General features: G+C 38.6%; 1 protein-coding gene across 1 annotated transcript in view; it reads right to left on the bottom strand.

Moving 5' to 3' along the window:
* OTC (ornithine carbamoyltransferase) overlaps positions 1-21,522 on the bottom strand; it is a 43,052-nt gene that overhangs the window by 11,558 nt on the left and 9,972 nt on the right. Inside the window, exons 2-7 of the mRNA XM_018553516.1 lie at positions 21,186-21,315; positions 15,326-15,407; positions 13,407-13,494; positions 7,988-8,141; positions 3,420-3,542; positions 566-619 (exon numbers count right to left, since the gene is read on the bottom strand). Of these exons, the coding sequence (XP_018409018.1) occupies positions 566-619; positions 3,420-3,542; positions 7,988-8,141; positions 13,407-13,494; positions 15,326-15,407; positions 21,186-21,315 (631 nt within the window). The remainder of the gene's footprint in view (positions 1-565; positions 620-3,419; positions 3,543-7,987; positions 8,142-13,406; positions 13,495-15,325; positions 15,408-21,185; positions 21,316-21,522) is intronic.

The following is a 21,522-nucleotide window of genomic DNA, read 5'->3' as shown; positions in this document are numbered from 1 at the left end:
GGGGGCCCTTCATGGATTCTTGCACCGGGGCCCTGAGGTCACTAGTTACGCCATTGATGCTAAAGGAGGACTATGGAATTCTTCTGGTCTGAAATTGCTGTATCCCTTTTATTACTGCACTGACTGTTAAATTGACACTTGTGCAAGATTGGTCAAAAGCGGGCAGATTTTGTAGGCAGCTAGTAGTAGTCTTATCTAAAAAGATCTAGAAAGATCGCTGTGAACTGACGCCAACTGCAACAAATGTTCCCAACCTGATTTGACATTGCAAATGACTAAACATCAGCTAAAATATACTTAAAGGAGAACTATTGGGAGAGTAAAATGTACACTTCCCAATACTTAGAGCCAGTGTGTGATATGCCAGCTCTATAGATTGAGAGCTGAGTGATCACAAACCACTGTTTGCTCAGCTCATGGCCTTGTCCCTGCAGGGAGCAGTGAATGTCAGCTATACCAAAAGGTCCATCCTAGCATATCACTTATGATTATGATTTGGCCAGTGTTTGATGCACAGTGGTGGAATTTAATAATTCTATGGTTTACTAAGCAATTTATAATTTACCTCTTTAGAAAACCGTTCAGCTGTCTCTATTACAGAAGAGTTTGGTTCATATCCCTAGAAAATATATATGGAAGGAACAGAGTTTATTAGTAGTCTTCTTATATTTGACAGGAATTTGTCAGAAATAGACAAAGCACAGTGTCCCTCCAGTTACAGATCTACTGGATGACTAGTTGAAGCTTTTACACCACATCTATAATAAATGAACATGCCAATGGAAACAATGACAGAAAAAAATATGTAGTTTATCGTTTTGTATATATTATTTATAACCTAACTTTTACTTTTAGAGCTGTACAGGTTCTTGAAGTTTACGCTAAATTTAATGAGGTTGTTTAATAAGGAAACACATATTTTGTAAGATTGCTGTCTCATGTCTTTGGGTAACGCAATGGCATACTACGACTGTTCAAACACGTTCCAAACTTTAATGCATTGCCTATTTTTTTTACACAATCAGCTGTTTTCCCAAAACTTGGCATTGTGGTTATGTTTTGTAGCTAATGCACACTCTGCTTGGTGGAATTCACTGTTTTCTGTATCTACAGAATGATTGCCTAACATATGTTAGCCAGCATTTTGCAACAAGCAAAATTGAAAGTCCAATTGAACTTATAATTTAAAACTACTCAACAATTCAAGTTTGTCTCAAATGAAAGCTGACCAAGCTTTAGGCCTCACCCTCATGTGACGTCTGACATCACAATTCACTCTAAAATCTAAAAAATTCCCCCTCAGTTTCTGTCCAGTGGCACAAGAACGGTGGACAAAACCTCTGAAGAGCATCCACATTTATATTCTTCTGTTTTGTTTACTATTTGCCATTGAAGCTGATGACATAGTAGCATTATGGCAACATGTTCTAAAGTAAGGCTTGTTTTATTTTTCAATGGGTATGCGCTAGATTTACTAGTGATATCAGCAATGGGCATCTGCTACTATACAGGAATTGTAAGACCAGAAGATGATGCTTACTTTGGCCAAAGAGGAGTTGTGTGGTCTGAAGGTATCTACCTAGTGAGCATACATATTCTTTGTTTCTGCCTGGTCTTTGGAAATAGAACTGTGGAATTTTTGGCTTTCATGCCTGTGGATAGAAAATTTAGTTCCACTTTTAGCTGAAAAGTAAATTTTCTTTAAAACTTAGCCACAGCCTGTGTAGAAATGCCTGTCCCCTGCCAGCAGCTGCTGGGTGTGCACTCCAATCAGCAGGGAGCATAAGCTTTTTTGAGCTATAGGTCTATCTGACTCAGTAGGGGACGTGTATTACCTTTGCAATGAAATCACTGCTTCCCCACAGAGAGCAAGGGTCCCTCTCTGCTGCTGCTGCCAATGGACAGGCATTTTTACTCCGTAGAAGGAAAACAAACAGCAAGGCATGCACACCTTTTGTTTTTATGCACCTGGAATGGGTTTTGCAGGTTTAATTGAGCCCTGAACGTTTTCAGAGTACAAACCTGCTCCTTTACATCTCCCCTAGTTTCCATTGTCACCAACTTTACAAGAACTGTTTCATGGCCAGCAGACCCACTAAACATAGATTTTGTGGGTTTCATTTAAGAAGCTATATTACTAAAGGTGATTAAGCTACATTCATTTTCCACAGCTCAATTACCGTTTTGTATTCTGATAACTGCATGTGTTAACTACCCGGAAATGATAGAATTCAGTATATGTTTTCAATTTTAAATTTTACATTCCTTTATTTATATTTTCTCTACAGTTTAATTCAGGTCCAAATTGTCCATCAAATGTGGGGCAACCTACAACACTGATAGGGGTGCTTAAAACACTCACCTTTTATTTCCAGAGTTTAAATTTCTTTGCATAGAAACTGCTGATCCAAATCAGTCCTAACTGATCCTTTTGTTGTAAAGCACTTAGGCTGTAGGTGGGCTTTACAAAGAAAGTGATTTCTACCTTGTTTACTGTCATCATGTCTGACATGTGACAAATTAACACAGAAGTAAACTTCTAGTAAAATCTATCTTGGCTCTAGAATAGACCATAGTCTCAGGGATATGGAGCATGAAAATGTTTATTCTGTATTGTAATAAATGTCACCATGGCACAGGAAAAGAAAACACAGTGATAAACAACATGTTTTGTCACACTGTTTACTACTCCTAATGCTGTATAAAACAATTATGTTAAATAATATAAATGGCTAAACAAGTAAAACAAATAACACGGTAGCACAAAAAAATATGTAAAAAAATATATAAAATGTACATATAAACAAAAGTTGAGGATCTCTTGGCGGGTTCCTAAAACCAGAAAATCAAAGAATTACTTATCTTAATTAGTAATGACACGCTCACAGACATTCTCAATCATTTTGGCTGGTAAAAATTGTACTTGTTTACAATGTAATAAGAAAAAGATGATAAGGCCAGTCTTTTCCCAGAGATTATAGAAACTTTACCTTCTCCAGTCAATGTGAGAAATAGTAACTGCACAGTGTGGTTGCCAAAATTATCACAGAGTATAATGCTATGGTCTAATGTGCCATACTACAGAAAAGTTATCATATGGAAATCCTTTATTCTAAAGCATTTTGGATGAAACCTTTCTTAAAGTGTTCCATTTTGTTAAGGAACATAGACAGCAATACAACCCTTATAATTATTCTTACCTTTCCCTACACAAGTTCAAAGTTAAGTATACATATTACATGCTGTTTGGTATAATGGTATACATCCTCTTCTCCTAAAATTGGAATCAAAATATTATAACTGTGTATGAAAAATCCGAGTTATTATGCCTTTATACAATGCAAGCTCAATTTCAGGAAGTACATACATGTAGTTGATTGTTTATAGTGCTAGGCAATAAGGCATATCTGTATAATTACCTTTGGTGTTGCAATTTGTAAGTGCATTCCAAATTTTGCGGCACTCATCATGAAGGAGTGCAGGATATTGTTTCCATCACCAATCCAGGATATGGTCAACCCCTTCAGGTGACCATAGTATTCCTTGGAATAAGATCAATAATGTGAGCAGGAAGGATAACAATAGAAACTTCTATAATAGTATAATTAATCTTACAGGACAGATGCCGTGCTGTAGGCACATATTTTTTGGTTCCCTAATTAAAACGTATCTTCCAGGGTCTTCTCTCTTATAAAGAACATTTCCTGGTTTTCCTGATCCTGATCGGGGTTAGAATTCTGGGAAAACAATCAAATAAGCCTAAAAGAGATGACTATTTCTACTAATGATCGGTAGAAAAGCTGTGCCTATTAATTACACAGAGAAAAGCCGCCTCATTTCCTCTGCCACTTATGGGTCCATACCTGCTATGCCTAACTGTGAATCCAGCCCTGACAATATGTATTCGTTATTGTCTGAGAGCTCTGAAAAAGAAGTCTGAACAAAACATTTTTATAACTTTCAGTACCAAAGTTGTTTAAATCTCTAAACATAGCCTATTAAAGATAATTTCCATCCAACAAGCTAAATCAACTTTTAAATTACTAATATGAACCAGGAAAAATTGAGTTTGTCACTGCTGACCTTTTTCTGAAAATACAAATCATCATGCTAATTAAATGGCTTCAATACTTTGACTCACTGACCCTGAATATATAAAAAATTTCAATAAAGGCAATCTTTCTAAGCTGGTAGAACCATGCCATTACACAATTGCACACTTACACAGCCTGGTCTGAAAATACAGTTTTTACACATGTGATGCTGCATAACAACCAACATGTGATGCTCCCATAACCACATGCAAGAAAGAATGCTGATTAAAAGATGATGATAAATCCTAGATATTGTTTATTATTTAATGTACAAAACTATATTGTGCATGCTAGTAAATATGTTTTTATAGCATTGTTATGTTTGAGTTATGGAGCATTTCAGAGTTATTACTGTATTTATGTGTAAGTGTGCAGCTGTAAATACAAAAACATGTAAATACTAAGCTTTTATATACTGCATTATTTGTGTTTAATTTTGTTCTTTTTTTGAGTATTCTCTAGTGCACAGCACACTTGGTTTATCCATCACTTTTGTACTGCAAAGACTAATGTTCATGTCTGAGAATTTGTTAAATTAGTATACAGTATTGCACAATAATGTTGCCATTTCACAGTTGTTTTTTTTAAGTACAGACAAAAAATGTCTGCAGTATACTGGCAGTGGCCAGTACAGAATGTTTCGATGGGTTGAACTGTTGTTGGGCACTTTGGAAATCTTACTAACTTAAAAAGTTAACTTTAAGATGAAAGCACCTTAACAATGATCTGGCTGATTGCAGCTTGATTGGATAAAGATCAGACACCAAGAGTTTGGAAACCTCCTGATTTTAGTAGTCACCCTGTCCTTTTGATCTTGTACGTAAAGGAAAGGGGAAGGAAAAGAGGTCTCTGTTGGCTGGGTTGGATTTTCCTGCCCAACATTATCGTTCTGAAATAACAGTAGTGCCAGGGGAAGCACATAAATATGCATTCGCCCTTTCGTTACTCAGTCATTGATACCTTAAGTTTAGTATCCTACACTGTCATATTATTGTATCAAACTATTAAACTCAAAGAATGCAGTGAGTGAGCATCTAAAGTGTATAGGAATCTTCAGCCTACAATCAAATAACCTATCCATACATAATCTCATTGGAGCAAACTCAATAATATGGTCATAAAATGACATAAGTCCCGCTTCTTTCAAATAGATAAGAGGTAGCAGAGGATAATAGAGCATATAAGGTTTTTGGGACCCTGATAAATCTTATGAAATGTAACAATAATTGCATCTATTATTATATCTCCTAATAAAGGTAAACAAATCTTTTTTACTGATGTTACCATTTCAAACCCTTCAGTGAGAAATTTGGCATTAACTTTCATTTCCAATTTATTTGCATGTCTGGAGAGTATGGCTGACATGGGGTTATGTACAGAGGTCAGTGGTCAGCAGTGTTTAAAGGAGAATTATGGGGAGAGTGAAATGCTCTCATCCCCATAATTAGAGCTGACATGTGACACTGCAGCTGTCACATGTTGGCTCTATTGATTGAGAACTAAGCGATCACATACCACCGATCCCTCAGTTCCCGATTTTCTCCCTGCAAAGAGTCACTGACAGTCACTGCTCCCCGCAGGGTTTCCCCCCTTCCCTTCTCCATTTCTCCAGTGCTCACTGGAGGGACAGGTGGGAGAGGGGGCAGGCACAGCTGGCTTTGCCTCTGTGACTATCAATCAGGCAGCACGGTGTATCTTGAAAATTTAGTTGGATCTTTTCAGGCCGCAGCGTGGCTCTGTGCCCCCAGCATATAGTGGGCAATAGCCTGCTATATGGTGAGTTTTGGGTCACAGGAGGACATAGTAAAAAGAACTATGGCAAAAAAAGGTTGGCTCATAGTTTCCTTTTAACTTTCTGAGTGCAGGGGTCATAACTGTGTAACATACAGGGTGCAGGGGTCAGGGATATGTAAGGGGTCACAAGTGTGTAACATACAGAGTGCAGGCGTCAGACATTAGGATTATGTAATGTACTGAGTGCAGAGGTTAGAAGTGTGTAATGTACTGAGTGCAAGGGTAAGGAACATGTTATGTACAGAATGCAGAGATCATGCTTATGTAATGTACAGAGTTTAGGGATCAAGAGTGTGTTATGTACAAAGTGCAGGTATAAGAAGTGTGTAACATACAGAGTGCAGGGGCTAGAAATGTGCTCCATACAAAGTGTAGGGGTAAGGCGTTTGTAATGCACAGAGTGCAAAGGTCAAGATTGTGTACTATAAGAGGTGCAATGGTCAGAAATGTGTAGCGTACAGAGTGCAGGGGTCAGTTATATCTAATGTACATAGTGCAAGGGTCAGGAGTATATACACCCTAGTTCTCAGAATACTGACACACCCACATACATACATACATACATACATACATACATACATACACACACTCATCACAACATATACACACCCACACACTCACATACATACATGCAGGCATGGCTGACTGTCCCTCCAGCCTTCTCAGTTCCCTGCCCTCAATTCCACCAGTGGAAAAGCGTGGAGACAGTGGTCCAAAAAAGGAGTGGCATGATAAGCAATGCCCTGTTTAAAGCCACTCTCCTTATGTGTGTAAGAACAATGGCTAACTGGAAGCAGCATGTTGGGCAGCCACTGTACCAGTGATTATGGGTGGCAACAGCATTGACACCTGGGGCAGCAGGAAAGAGATGTGGGGCATGTGCCTTGGGTGCCCAATGCTAGCAACTCCCATGATGGCAAGGTCACGATCTACCCATCAAGTGCGTTGGTTGTGTGTTTACATGAAGCACTGAGATCTTGAGGAATGCTGAATTAAGTTTTACTTGCATAGAAGAACATTACACATGTGTAAACAGCATTATGCAGAAAACAGAGAGACAGAAACTTCCTGTGTATCATAGATAAGCATGCACATAGAGACTAGCATTGCACAACAGCGCCATCTACAGCTCAAAAGACATATCAGTACATTAGTATATCAGTATATGCTGTTGTATTTTTAACAAAGTGGTGGCAGTCAATGGGTAAATCACAATTGACCTGTTGCTGACCCCCACTTTAAAGCAACCCTTTCCTTTGCCAAACCTACAGAAATTGCTGCCAAATAAGAACTATTTCACAAATAAACACCTTGTTTACAATCCACTTACCAAACATTCTGCTTAAATCTTCCCCCTCTGATCCAATTATAACCCGAGTGGGCGATGCAACCTTGTCCATTGCAGAACGCAGCATAGAGAGGGTAAGACCAGCTGAGCAATTACATCCAATACATAAAAGACATCTCTGCCATTCATGTGGCTGTCATGTGTCACTGCCCTTTGCATACATCAGCAGCCAGGGGCAGTGTTTAGATATGGATATGTGGACTTTGTTGTTGACTTTTGACAAAAAGTCAACGTCTGCATATCAGTAACTGGGCTATTTAGACTGCTTTGGGTGCATCATTCAGGCAAATAATATGTAAATGTGAAACAGCTGATGAAGCAGATTTTGATGGTATCACCGATTTTTAGATGTTTCAGAAATGGAAAGATTCACTTTAAAAAGAGAATCTTTGTACCGTAATTTGTGCACTGGACTGAATTACACGGCAGTCATACAAACCTAATTCAATTAATGTAGGATCCTTTCTAATTTATACAACGCACAAATGACATGCAACTGAAATGAACATTGCTATCTGGGATAGGACAGAGGGTGCAGGAATTGATGTGCTTGCAGAGGATATTAGTCACAGTATAGAATTGCTTAGCAACACAGAGCTGCAAGCTAACTCCCACTGAGAGAAAGTCTGATTTTAATGCAGACCACGCCATATGCACTGGCTCTGCTAAGGAATTCCCAGGCGTCTGTGTTTTAAAGAGATGTTTTAAAGGAACAAGGATGAAAAATACAGGTGCTGTCATTGCTACTTACCTGGATTGTAAGGTAATCCGCCAAGATCTGAATAGGATGATAGTCATCAGACAGTCCACTCACTATCGGAATGGATGCTTCTTTAGCCAAAACCTCCAAGTCAGATTGGCGATAAACACGAGCTAGGACAGCATCTGTCATCCCAGACAGCACCCTGACAGAAATATGAGACAATAAATGTGGTGCTAAAACGAGTTATGATGCTTCATATGCTAATGTGAAGTGATATACCACAGATTATATCCCACAGCTTCTATTTTGAAGTTTACTATTAAAGTATATCTAAAGCCAAAACATTTTTGTCCATATTGGATAGAGCAGAAAATGGTTAAGCCTGTTTCTGTCCATCTGTGTCTCATTCAAGAGAATTACCTATACTTCCTGCCCTGTAGACACAACAGGAACTGAGGACATATCTCTCCAAATCTCCTCTTAGACAGTTGTCACCTGAACAAATATCCCAATATTCCAGTGCTGGTGGCAACTCACATTTTACATTCCCCCACACTTTTTAGCCCAATGATATTGGTCATCTAGTGAGAGTGAATCTCCCTGGTCACAGGCAGCAATACAGATTGGGTGTTCTAATCCATGCACACTCTATCCAAAACTAAAAACCCTTTGCCTTTAGATATACCTTATGAAGGAACACTATAAGATTAGATAGCAGTAATATATAACTTTGGTCTATCATGGGACACCACAAAACTACTATTAAAGCTGAACTCCAGGCAGATACTATTTCATGCAGTTGTGTAATTCTTTAAAAATAGGGTAATGTATCAGTGCATACAACTAGCATAACTACCTGATTCTGTCTTTATCTTAGCCTCTTGAAATTCCCTATACAGCAACCCTTACACTTGTAAGGGGTAGTACGAGTAACCAGTCAGGCTCTGCTACATGCACATGTGCTGACAAGGAACATACTAACAGGGGGAAAGTGCAAAGTGAGCAGTGCTGATGTTCTTTCATTGTCAAATAGGCTGGCGGAGGGGAAAAAGTCTAGTTATTTTTTGTTACTTTAGAGACAGAGAAGGGGCTCAGCTATACCATGTCTGTTGAGCTGCGTTGACCAACATTACTCAAAACAAGGAAAAAACTATTGTTTTGTAGGTGCCCTGTTCACACCATAGAAGTGCACTGGTATGTGCATGTCTGCATTTTTACGTAACACACAAAAACACATGTCGGCACAGAATGTTGACCCTTGTTGTGCCCTGTACAGAAAAATGCGTTAAAAAATGCAGTCAAACACACAGTAAAATGCAACACAAAGCACTAAAATATGCTTGTCAAAGCAAGTCAACATGCATGCATCTCCTGTATTTTTTGTGTTTTGTGGTGTGAACTAGCCCAAAGATGTTGTGCTCCTGATGTTGTGTGAATCACAAAGTGGCTGGACAGAATTACAAATCCCTTGGCACATAAGGCAGTTCACATACGTGTATTTGGCTGCTTGCCTGGAGTTCGAATTTAGGACTGCAAAATTGAATTGTGATGTACAATTACTGTTGTATATACTTTGGGTGAGAAATACGAGCTGTAATATTCTAAATTAAATGTTGCCACGTCGATAGGGAATAAGTTGTGTATTAGTGTTGATGCATAATTTTCAGAAACACAGTGATTAAGCTGTGTAATGGAAAATTCGCTGTTTATGTGTTCATTAATACCCAAAAATCTTAATTCATGTCTGAGTTATTACAACGTCATACCCTTGCAAAGAGAGGATCACAGAAATAAACATGGAGCTGGCAGAAAAGGTTTGCGAACTTTGAAGTTACTAGGATTTCTGCATGAATGGTTCTTAAAATTGGTTTTGATCTTCAACTTAGTGGGAATGTTAGAAAAACATGATCACATTAAATGAAAGTGTATGTGTAGCCATTTTTTTGATAGCGCAGTGAAGGGTTGAAACACCTATCAGTTTATTTTTTGTTGTCTGTTATATTGGGAAGATTTTGATCACAAAAAAGGAACTGTTTTGAGAGAATTTTTTTTATAAAGAGAAGGAAATTTCTTCTCCTAGACAGTTGTCACTGATGCACATGTTCCCAATATAAGATTTCCCCTGATATTTTGTTCCGGAGACAATGTTAGGTGAACATGTCTCTAGGAAATGTTAGGTTTTCCATCACTTTCTATTTTAAGAACAATGGTCAATGGGACAAATAGAGGGGTTGACTGTACCTACCTGGGACACAGACAGCAATAAAAAAAACTGACAGCAGTTCTAATTCTTCCCTATGGTATCCAAAACAGGAAAAAACGCCTATAATTACACTTTAATAACAAATAATCATTGTACTTTTTCATATCTTTAACATTTTGAGGACACTCTTTAAACATTGACAATGCTGGCTGGAAAAAGTATGTGATAACTTATATTTATTAACATTTAATATATCTTAACAGCTATAGCCTCCACTGAAACATTTTGATATTTCTGGGATTATTTGCATTAACAACTTTAGATTATGCCACAACATATCATTTGGGCTGAGGTCAGAACTCAGACGTAACCATTTTAGATACAATTTACTTCTATTTAGGGCTTGTTCATACCATCTCCAGACCAGATCCAGACTAAAACATTTTTTTATCTGGACCAAAAACATAGTAATTTCAATGGTAAAACTTAGGCTAGTTTACACCATTGCGTTCAGTACCAGAGCTTTTTAAATCGTACAGCATGCTACATTTGATCTGGTCTGGAACGCTTAAAACCACACGTAAACACATGTAAATGCATGCAAGCAAACCAGAACGCACTTGAATGCGCCTAAAACCCAAGCAAAACCAACTGAGACAAAAAAGCATTTAAATGCTTTAAAAATGTGTCACAAATGCGCATGACCGTGTTTGCAGAAACGCATTTATATATGGTCTGGTGTGAACAAGGCCTTAGACTGTTTTGTTTTGTTGATTTATCATTGTACGTCGCACGCTTGCCATGATCTTGCAGGATGCCATCTCCTAAACAGAATAGCAATAGCACTGAATATCTTTTACAGACAGTTTGTCTTATTATGGGTTGATGAACACCCTGGCCTAGCAGCCTTTCCAGTTTTATACATCTCTCTAATTCTTCTAATGTTTTCTAAAATCTAATTTAACTATACAGATAACAGAACTTTCCCAAGAAAACCAAACCGACAGTTACCAAAATTTATGTGCCTCTTTATAAATAGGACACCTCACCTCATTGTTATTATTGTCCTCTTTTCAAGATGTCATTATCCTAGACATTCACATACTTTTTCCATCAAGGTATTTGATTGTGTAAACCATTTGTTCAGTAAAGATATGACAATGTAGAATGATAGCTGTGTTGCTTGTATTCAATTATGAAATATAATTCAATTATAAAATAAAATTATACTATTATTATGAGTTAGATGGAGATCAGACACCGTTTTAGAAGACATCTATGCATATATAGAGCGGTCCACAAAAACAAAGCGTTGGCCACTGCAGAACACAATAACTAAAAAATAATGTTAAAAAATGCAACAGTTAAAGCAATCTTAAAAGACTAGATACAAATATACAAAATTAGAGGCAAAATTAGATCGACAGCAGGAGTAGCAAGGTAAAGTCTACACGTACGCAACAACAATTGGTATATATTCTTCTAGTGGTCTCCTTTAAATGTAATTTAAATCTGCCTACTCTTTCAGCAGGTGTACTATAGACACAGTTGTTCCATAGTCCAAACTTTGGCTGTGTAGGGAAATCCACACAGTTCTCATTGGGAAATTGTTGAGTCTCTTTGCTTCCTCTCTGTTAGTGGGACAGGAAGTTAGGGTAAGGGTAGAGTAGAGAAGTGTTAATTTCTATTTATTTTTTTTCTGGAATCCCAATTGCAAAATTCCCTCTCAATCCCTGTTTTGGTGACACTCTGTAAAAGGAAAGTCCCCAAAAGGAACACAGAGAGAATGAAAGAAAATATATAGTCCAGAATAACCAGATTTCTGCTCTAAATTTCCCACTTACATAAGGAAAATCTGTAAAAATTAGTCAAGGCAACTGGACTTGCTGTTTTTTTCGTGAAGACGTTTCACTGGTCATCCAACCAGCTTTCTCAATTCAGAATGACTTGTACAAGAATTCTCTGGGAATAAATATGGTCACTTTTGCTCCAATCCACATAATCTGTTAGTCGCAACCAGGTGTTGATTGCATTTCCATAATTGGAGCTAGGAGGTGTCCCCCCCCCCACCTCTATTCAAGCTTGGCTTCTCCATTTTTTTATAACTTTCACACCTCTTTTAAACCATTCCTCCCCTGTCTCGGATGCCTACTTGGCTGTCTTCAAAAGAAGTGACCTTTTTTCTTTAGGTGTAGGTACACTGCCGAATCCTGACCAGAGGCTTTGGCTCTTCTATGCTGTGCCATACACTGGTGTAGCTGCTGTTTTGTTTCACTGACATACAATTCTGAGCACTCCTCACTGCACTGGACTGCATACACAATGTTGTTCATCTTGTGTTTTGGCGTTGGGTCTTTTGGGTGAACCAGTTGTTGCCTCAGCGTATTGCTGGGTTTAAAGCAGACAGGGATGTGATGTTTTTTAAAAAACCCTTCTGTGTTTCTCAGACACCCCAGCTACATATGGGATGACCAAATTCTTCAGTTTGTCATGCTTTTCACCCTCACTGGTACTATTGGTATTCTTTCCTCTTCTTTCTGTTTTGACAAAAGCCCAGTCTGGATACCCGCAATTTTTAAGGGCCCCCCTGAGGTGTTTGAATTCCTTTATCTTGGCCTCTGTTCTGGTGGGAATTTTCTCTGCCCGGTGGTGTAGAGTCGTGATGACTACAAGTTTGTGGTTTAGAGGGTGGTGGGAGTCAAATAGCAGGTACTGGTCCATGTTGGTTTCTGGTAGTTCATACCATCTACGGTTTTAGAGAATTCTTGTACAAGTCATTCTGATTTGAGAAAGCTGGTTGGACGACCAGTGAAACGTCTTCACGAAAAATACAGCAAGTCCAGTTGCCTTGACTTCTTTTTTACAGATGTACCATGACCTGGATGAATGAGAACCTTTACAGACATACATAAGGAAAAGTTTGTAAACTGACTAGTTGATTGGCTTATTGGTTTGGACCACAGAGACTCTTTTGCCCTCAAGTTGTTTTCCATAACAAATCTGCTCTAACAGTTTTATTGTGAATAACAGCTTAAATATGAATTCATTTTTATTGCTTTAGTAGGTAAATTAATTAAACATTAAATCATGTACGGTAGGTAGTTACTATAGCGGCTTTGTATATTTTATTGTTCTGACGTTATTTTAATTACAAGAAGCGCCCAGTGGATACAACTCTGGAGATGTAGATTGGATTAATAGAAAACTACTTTTCTTTTCACACAAACAGATGAATCTGCAGGGAACAGAAAACATGAAATGGACCTTGCTGTGTCCTTCAGGCTTTCATTGACTCCCAAATGAATATCCTGCGTAGTGAGAAAAGAAGGATGTCCTCCCAATAAAGCAAATCCTGTAAGTACAAAATAATATCTGAGCGACAACAAAACAGAAAACATTTTTTAAAACTTGCTATACACAGTTGAGATTTAATCAAGGTAATTGTTGAGGTTAAAAGAGTCATGTGCTGATAAATCTCAACCTTTGGAAATAACACAAAAATATTTTGTTATTGTGAACAGTCTTGGCTGCCAAAAGAAGCATTTGTACACTCTTTTTTTTAAAATTCGTACATCTTAGTCCTTCCTTCTGGAGGGGGGCTACTTTTATTCCCCATGTTCCCTGTGTGTGTTGTAAAGCAGCCACCGCTCCAAGCTCTCTCCCATGATAATGTTACCACAGGGACCAAGGGGAACAAAAGTAGCCACCCTCCAGAAGGAATGGCGGTGTCATCAAGAATTCAGAGATGATTTGAGAATCTACAGCTGAGTGATACACAACTAGCATCATAATATCCCCCACTACCAGCAACATAATCATATCATCCAGCAGTATAATATTGCCCATGACTAGCTCTATAACAAAACCCCCTGCAAATTATTATCACCCAGAACTAAAATAATTTCTCCAGGCACCATGATCACAAAATCCAAAATAACAATCTCTTAGCATCATAAAAATAACTGCAAGACATAGAAATGATATCCGTCACCAAAAGCATAATATAAATCATAATAATAATAATCATCATCTCTACACTGTATTGCTAAATTATCTCCCAGCACCATAGTAATGTCCCCCACCACCATAACATTATCTTTCAGCAATATATTATCTCCATACCTGGGAACTTTCCAATGTCAGTGAGCCTAAAACTGGGACAAGCAGATGTGCTAATCATGGCATGCAGAGCGCACAGTGCCAATGTAGAACAGTGATTTTAAAGCAATGCATGTAATGTGTGGTGGCTAAATATGGGATACAGTGCTATAGCTTGATAGTGACAAGCATGTAGATGATTAAACTATAATAATATGGTCCTCTAAACAAACAAAGATGATTTAGTCTCACAATTGGCACGATGGGTTAAACTAGTAATACATGGCAAATGTGGAAATACATATGTGTCAAGCACCATATTGTGCAAATGTAGTCATTGGTTGCTACATATAAGCACTCTAGCTCTCATAACCTCCCAACCCTTCACTGCCTACTAAAAGTGGAATACTTCTGGCATTTTAAACAGACATCCAGTGATGTTCCCCTTTTTAAAAATTAATGTTACTTGCTTGCCTACAAAGGCACTCTGCCCCAGCCCTGATAAGAGTCGTACTATCCTGAAATTGATAGCTCTCTCTGTATCTCATGACAGATCATCACCCTGTTTACAGCCCTACCACCTGGTAGTGATGGGCCGAACACCCCCCTGTTCGGTGAAATTTCGAACTTTAGAACATGGGAAAAGTTTGAACTCGAACTCAATGCAAGTCTATGGGGGTTTAAATTTTAAAAATCAAATGTCACCATTTTGAAGCCTTATATGCAATTTATCGGCCATAAAAAGTGTATGGGGATTCGGGTACTGCCCTGGAGGACATGAACCGATGAAAACATTTTAAATACTGTTTTTACATTTACCCTTAAGGTCTGGTAGGAAGTTTAGGACGGACCCCATGTAAAAAAAAACTAAAAAAAAAAGTGTGTGGGGTTCCCCCTCAAAGTCATACCCGGCCCTTAAGATCTGGTAGGAATTTTAGGAGTGACCCCATGTAAAAAAAAAAAAAAAAGTGCGTGGGGTTTTTTTGTGAGTTTTTTTACAATTGCTTTAAAGAAAAACATGCCCCTTAGCCACTGGCTGGACACATCTAAGATATTTGCATTAGAAAGAAAATAATAACTCTTACCAGTTTCTGTAGAAAGTCTGGTTCTGGTACTTCTCTTTTCAAATATCATGGCAAGAGATTTTCCTTGTAGCAGCGGCAGATACTAGAAATAAAAAAGGACTTTGGGGTTTAGCTGTTCCAGAGACAGCAAAGAAGACAAGTTGTAATAATGATTTTATTACAATATAATAAATATTTAAAATTATAAGCTTTTTTTAAAATTATTTAATACCTTTTTATTATTATCACAAATGTACATACAGAGAAGAAAAAGACATCAACATAAGCATAAACAACCTACATACAGGTTTTACTATTCATCATCATCACAACTTATGATAGCACATATTATATATTTCGTTCTTTCATAGATGTATTTATTTAACCCCCCAACTCTCCTCCCCTTCAGTTTTTAGTTGCTTAAAGGAGAACTATGAGGTGAGTGCTTTTCACTCACCTCATAGTTCTAGCCGACCTGTGACAATGAGACTGTCACAGGTCGGCTCAGTAGATCGGGAGGTGAGCGAACACATACCGGGTTCGCTCACCTCTCGATCCTGTCATGGCTCTCTGCCGTGACAGGGGGAGGGGCTGGATTCCCCTCTCCCCGCTCCGATCTGCCAGCGCTGACTGGCGGAACGGACGGGGAGGGGGCGGGTACAGCTGGCTCTGCCTCTAGATAGGCAGAGCCAGCTGTCACTCACGCAGCTGAGCGGATCCCGTCGTCTAAGTCGGGACACGCTCCGGCTGCGGCGTCTCAGTATACCACGAGCTGTAGCTCGCGGTATACTGAGCTTAGGGTAACGGGAGGACGCTAGTTTGTGTCCTCTCGTTACCCTAAGGAGAACTATGGGGAAAAACACTGACCCCATAGTTCTCCTTTAAGACCCCCTAATATCTGGTGTAGGGAAGAGGGAGATGCAATATATTTCATACCTCAAGCACTTCAACGCACTCATCTCATACCAAGACAAACAAAAAGTGTTAACGAAAGATGCATTGCGGCCCCTAATAGATATCAGCACAGAGGACTTATCAGAGGGGACGGTGGTTATTGAAACATTTCTTCATGTCACTCTCTGCAAGAGGGAATGTGAAGTGTGAATTGACAATATTGGAAGATTTGTGTGTAAACAAGGGAGAGGGGACCTATAATATTACCTATACAATATATTACTGAAACAGGCATACCCTAACCGCCCATATTATACTAGAAAGTGGGAACGATAACTGGGAAGTGAGGTCTCGGCAGAGGATTGGAATCGATCTTTTGCTTTAACATTTAGATCCAGTATTGCGAGTCAAGCTCAAGAACGAAACTTTAAAATAATTTCTAGATGGTATAGGTGCCCGACTACTTTGCACAGAATTTATCCAGCTATATCTAAATAATGTTGGAGATCTGGACATGAAGAAGGAAATATTGCTACATATCTGGTGGTCGTGTAATCAGATTAGACCATATTGGGAATCTATAACTAATATAAGTGAGCGGCTCATTGAGATAAATTGGCCAGCAACACCAGAAATAACCCTGCTCTCAATTATTCCAGGAGATATCATGAAGGGTAATAGAGGCCTCTTGCAACATCTTTTAGTAGCAGCTAGAACATTGATACCGCGATGTTGGAAATCACCAGCAATATTGCAGATTAGAGAGTGGGTTTGTGAAGCTAATTTTATTATGAGGATGGAGGAACTCACTTCTGGATGATTAGATTGATAATCTGAATTTTGTGAAATTTGGAGTCCATGGAAAGATCTCTTAACATGCAGAACTTGCAGGAATTTTTATAAGTCCAGGTAAAGAGGGGTAGATATATTATAAATAGGGGAAAAATGTAGGATATTGAGGGAAAAACTATAGAACCAGACTCTGGGTTTTTATGGTGGTATTTTTTGTAAAATGACAAGCTTATTACTTGAATGTGACTATTTGTGTTCACTACTTGCACCCTATCATATAGAGCAGAATCTGTTGTTTCCATAACAATTAAATGTTTACATATCTAGGTCATTATTTCCAACAACCCCCAAAAATCACTGGATGAGTAGATCACTCTTACTCTGACCTCCCCCCTTTGGTTAGTGGGGGCAAATGTGGCCCTGTAAGGAGTACAAGCTCCAATCACAGTTGGTCTCTGGGACACACCAAGTCTCCCAGCTACAACAAGGTAGTTAGTGTATCCATCTGCAAAGATGAATAGAGTTCTTTATTTGTTGAGCGAGATAAAATACCTGATTTCTAGTGGTATGACTGTACATGTAAATTTCATGTTCATTACATTGTATAGTGTTCAGCAGTCTGGAATTTGTAACTCATGGTGCAAAGTGCAGTATTCTGTGGTACATGGTATGCTGTTAAATTGGAGTGGTCAGTGGAAAAGTGCATGGTTACATTGGTGGAAGTCAACAATCTACCATTACATTTACAAACAGTCAGTAGAGAAGCATTCTGTATTATTCTTGATGGTCAATAGAGAAGTGTGCCATTACCTTTACAACAGTGAGTGCAGAAGTCCTCTATTGCAGTATTAGCCAACACATAAATGTGTTGGTAAAGTGGTGGTCTACAGAAAGTGTGTCAGTACTGTGGAGGTCTGTGTAATATTACTAGTAGAAAGGCAGTTTGTTGGAGACATGTCAGTACAGTGGCGGTCTGTGGAAAAGTGTCAGTACAATGGTTGTTTATGGAGAAGTGTGTCAGTACGGTAGTTGTCCGTGGAGACAAGTTGTTTGTTCAGGTCTTGCTTTTTTAATTGTAAAATCCTAATGAGAAGTCATAAAGTTCTAATAGCTACGACACTTGACAGACTCAGTTAATCCACAAAGGTGGCCAGCACTGATAACGAACAAATAACCTTCAATTCACCTTGCCAGTAGCATTTGTTTAAAACATTAACTCATGATTCATAACTTTGGACTTGGGGGTGATACATTAGTAACAACTACATGTATAGATGTCTACATGTCTACTGACTATAGATGTACCAAACAGTCTGGGCTTAAGAGACTCAGAGGCCTAAGGACACACATTGCCCCTTCTGAGGGAGGCATACATCACAGGTAGGTCTGTATCTATACAAAGCTAATTTAATAGCATGCAATTATCTATTGTTTACTAGGCAGTAACATGTGGGTATATAAAAATATGGCTATTTTTGTGAAACTGACAGTTTGGGAGCAGCAGATGAGAAGATTATAAAGTGCGTCAGCCCTCCTGCTTCAAACACCTTGGGCCTTTCTGATTGGGCGGCGGGCTGACTCAGTGACACCCTCTAGAGGGCTCACAAAAAGCTGCTGCACAAGGAAGCAGATGACTCTCATGTACCATCAACAAACAGCTCTTGTTAACATCCATAACAAGAACCTTTGCCAAGCTTTACTTCAAGAGATCCAATCCCAGATTCAACTTTTGTTTAATTGACTGGACTCTGTTGGAAACCATATAATCGAGGACTTTGCTAAGTACTTTTATTCTTATTTCCTTTTTGTTTTACTGTTGTATTATTTGTCTCTTTTATGTAACATCTTTTTTGATTTTTTTTCTGCACCATTTAATTAAAAATTATATTTTTAAATCATTAAGCTTATCTCTATGCTCTAAATAAGAAGGTAAAGTATCAGTATCAGTGTGTCAGTACATTGGTGGTCTGCGGAGAAGTGTTTCAGTACAGTGGCTGTCTGTGGAGGAGTGTGTCATTATTGTGGTTCTCTGTGAAGGAGTGTGTCATTACAGTGGTGGTCTGTAGAGAAGTGTTTCAGTACAGTGGCAGTCTATGGAAAAGCGCGTCAGTACAGTGATGTTTTGCTGAAAAGTGTGTCAGTATAGCAGTGGTTTGTGGAGAAATTTGCTACTACAGTGGCAGTCTATGGAGAAGTTAATTTGTACAATGGAAGTATGTGGCAAAGTCCACAGAGTTCAGTGAAGTAATGCTCAGTGGAAAAACATGTGTTGGTGCAGTGGTGTATAGAGGGGGAGAAAGTGCAGCAATAAAGGGTAACTAGTATGCGTATTCTGGGATGCTTTCAGCGCCACATTTTGTACACCCCCTTGTAATTATATATCTTATCTATATAAGTTCATATAATTATAATTGGGACATGTAATCCCAAAGCAGAGTTACATGTCTCAGGATTTATACTAGAACTTATATTTTCACAAAGACTAAAGAGTAGTCAGAGTAGTATATCATAGCAGGCCAGGGTACAGAAAAGCCCCTCATTCCTATAATAAGACCTCTGTGCAGAGCAGAACATTGTGGTGATAAAAGTCATTAGTCGTCAGCTAGTTAGAACCGAACACGGGGGTGTTCGGCTCATCCCTAGTCAGCACTGAGGTTTAACTCAAGGAAATTTGTAGCTAAAGGCCTCCGGCACGTCATTGATTGGGAGTAGGGTGCTGCTCAGCTTTGCCCATCTGTGGCATTTATTACCTATGGCTCCTGCTTTTCAAAATGGTATGATTAAGGGGAAAGGGGGAGTATTTGTATCCTAGACCCAAGGTAAGCTCCCAGCAAATTACCATCCCCTAATGGGTCAGTAGTTTGCAATTACTGGCCTACAGCTGCTGAATTACTGTTCTGGGTGGTGGCCCTAGTGCTAACAGGAGGAAAAAGCTGAATTATTAACTTATCAGTGTGTTGCTTAACTCTCACCACTAACAAAGAATATGGTGTCACCCTGCTAGCTGTGCTCTCTGGCAGAGATTATTATTATTATTATAATACAGGATTTATATAGTGCCAACAGTTTGCGCAACGCTTTACAACATAAGGAAGACATTACAATCACAATACAATAAAAGACAAGATGGTAAGGAGGGCCCTGCTCGTGAGGGCTTACAATCTAAAAATGTATGAATGTATCAATGACAAAAGCGGCTGGACAGAATTACAAATCCTTTGGCAGCCAAGCCAGTTTATATGTTGGTTAGCTGTGTTTTCAGCAGTTTGGCTAAAGTTCAGATGGTCTCACTTCATTAAAGTGAAAGTAATTTTTTGGACTGGGTTGGTGCATTTTATTTTAGCACACAAAATTCTGTAACGATTCACCTACTTTTGTGTTACATTAAACCGGCTTGATGCTCTGTTCAGCCATCCTTATTAGACATCTGTCGCTGTGTTCATTATCAGCTCCCCGCTATTGTGAATGGAAGTTTTTACTGTATATTCACAAAAAGTCTGAGCTACGGTACGCTTGTTGGCTACTGGGAAGCAAACTCAGTTCTGGTTTGTGCTGTAGGCATATAAAAAACCACTGCTGATCAAAATGGTCAACAGAAGTTCTTTTGACTCTGGCAATATTTTATTATAATGGATGCGACATGGATTTGATATCCACTCACATAGGGGCCCATTTATAAAGCAGTTAAGCTGACATTTTCCAAAGATTCATTACAGGTGAATCATCCTTGTGCACGGGTTTTAAATTATTGATTGCTTCACCACCAGTATGTTAGAGGAAGACCAGCACAGCTAACACAGATATTCATGTGATACCTTGAGCTCACTGTGTTATAAGGAGCTAATGTACTTGAAAGCTGTTTAAAACATGAACAGATATTGAAGGAAGATAGTGGACAGCAGACACTGGGATATTTATGACAAACTAAATCAGAAAAAAACTGATTCTGGCTCTTTCAGCTCTAGGAGCCAGATACAATGACTACATAATTTTTCACTTATTAGATTTTCATCATCAATTATAATGTTGCCTTCTGTAATGAAAACCATGAGCAGGTTCAGACAAAAGAGTTCTAATCTTAAAATGTTTCATAGAAAATATATTTAATATATATTAAAGCTTTCCTTGGTGACCGTGCCATGGCTTAGTGGTGACAGTACCATGGTAATGGTAATATTCTAATATATTTTCTTACCTCTCCCTTTTCTTTAATCCTGTATTTCAGATCAGCTGCAACCCAGAGAAGATACTTGATGTCTTCAGCACTGTAGTTTTTAAGGGTTAACAGATCACGTCCTTTCAACTGTGAATGAGTTTGGGAAGACCTGTGAATAAAAAGTATTTTTATTGGAAACATAGAATTTTTATGATTGATGACTTAACCTGCCAGTGTTCAATCTTAACTCCAGAACACCCCATGAAAATACCCTAGTGCCCAGTACATTATGACACCAACCTAGGTAGTATAGCTACTAACATTCCATGCAAGAGAGGAACAACACCAATGGCTATGTTCATGTAATTGGGGGGGG

This window comes from Nanorana parkeri, unplaced genomic scaffold (assembly GCF_000935625.1).
Source record: "Nanorana parkeri isolate BGI_ZX_2015 unplaced genomic scaffold, ASM93562v1 scaffold122, whole genome shotgun sequence".
NCBI classification, from domain to species: domain Eukaryota; kingdom Metazoa; phylum Chordata; class Amphibia; order Anura; family Dicroglossidae; genus Nanorana; species Nanorana parkeri.
Note: the sequence above shows the minus strand (reverse complement) of the source record. Positions and strands in the feature narration are given on the sequence as shown.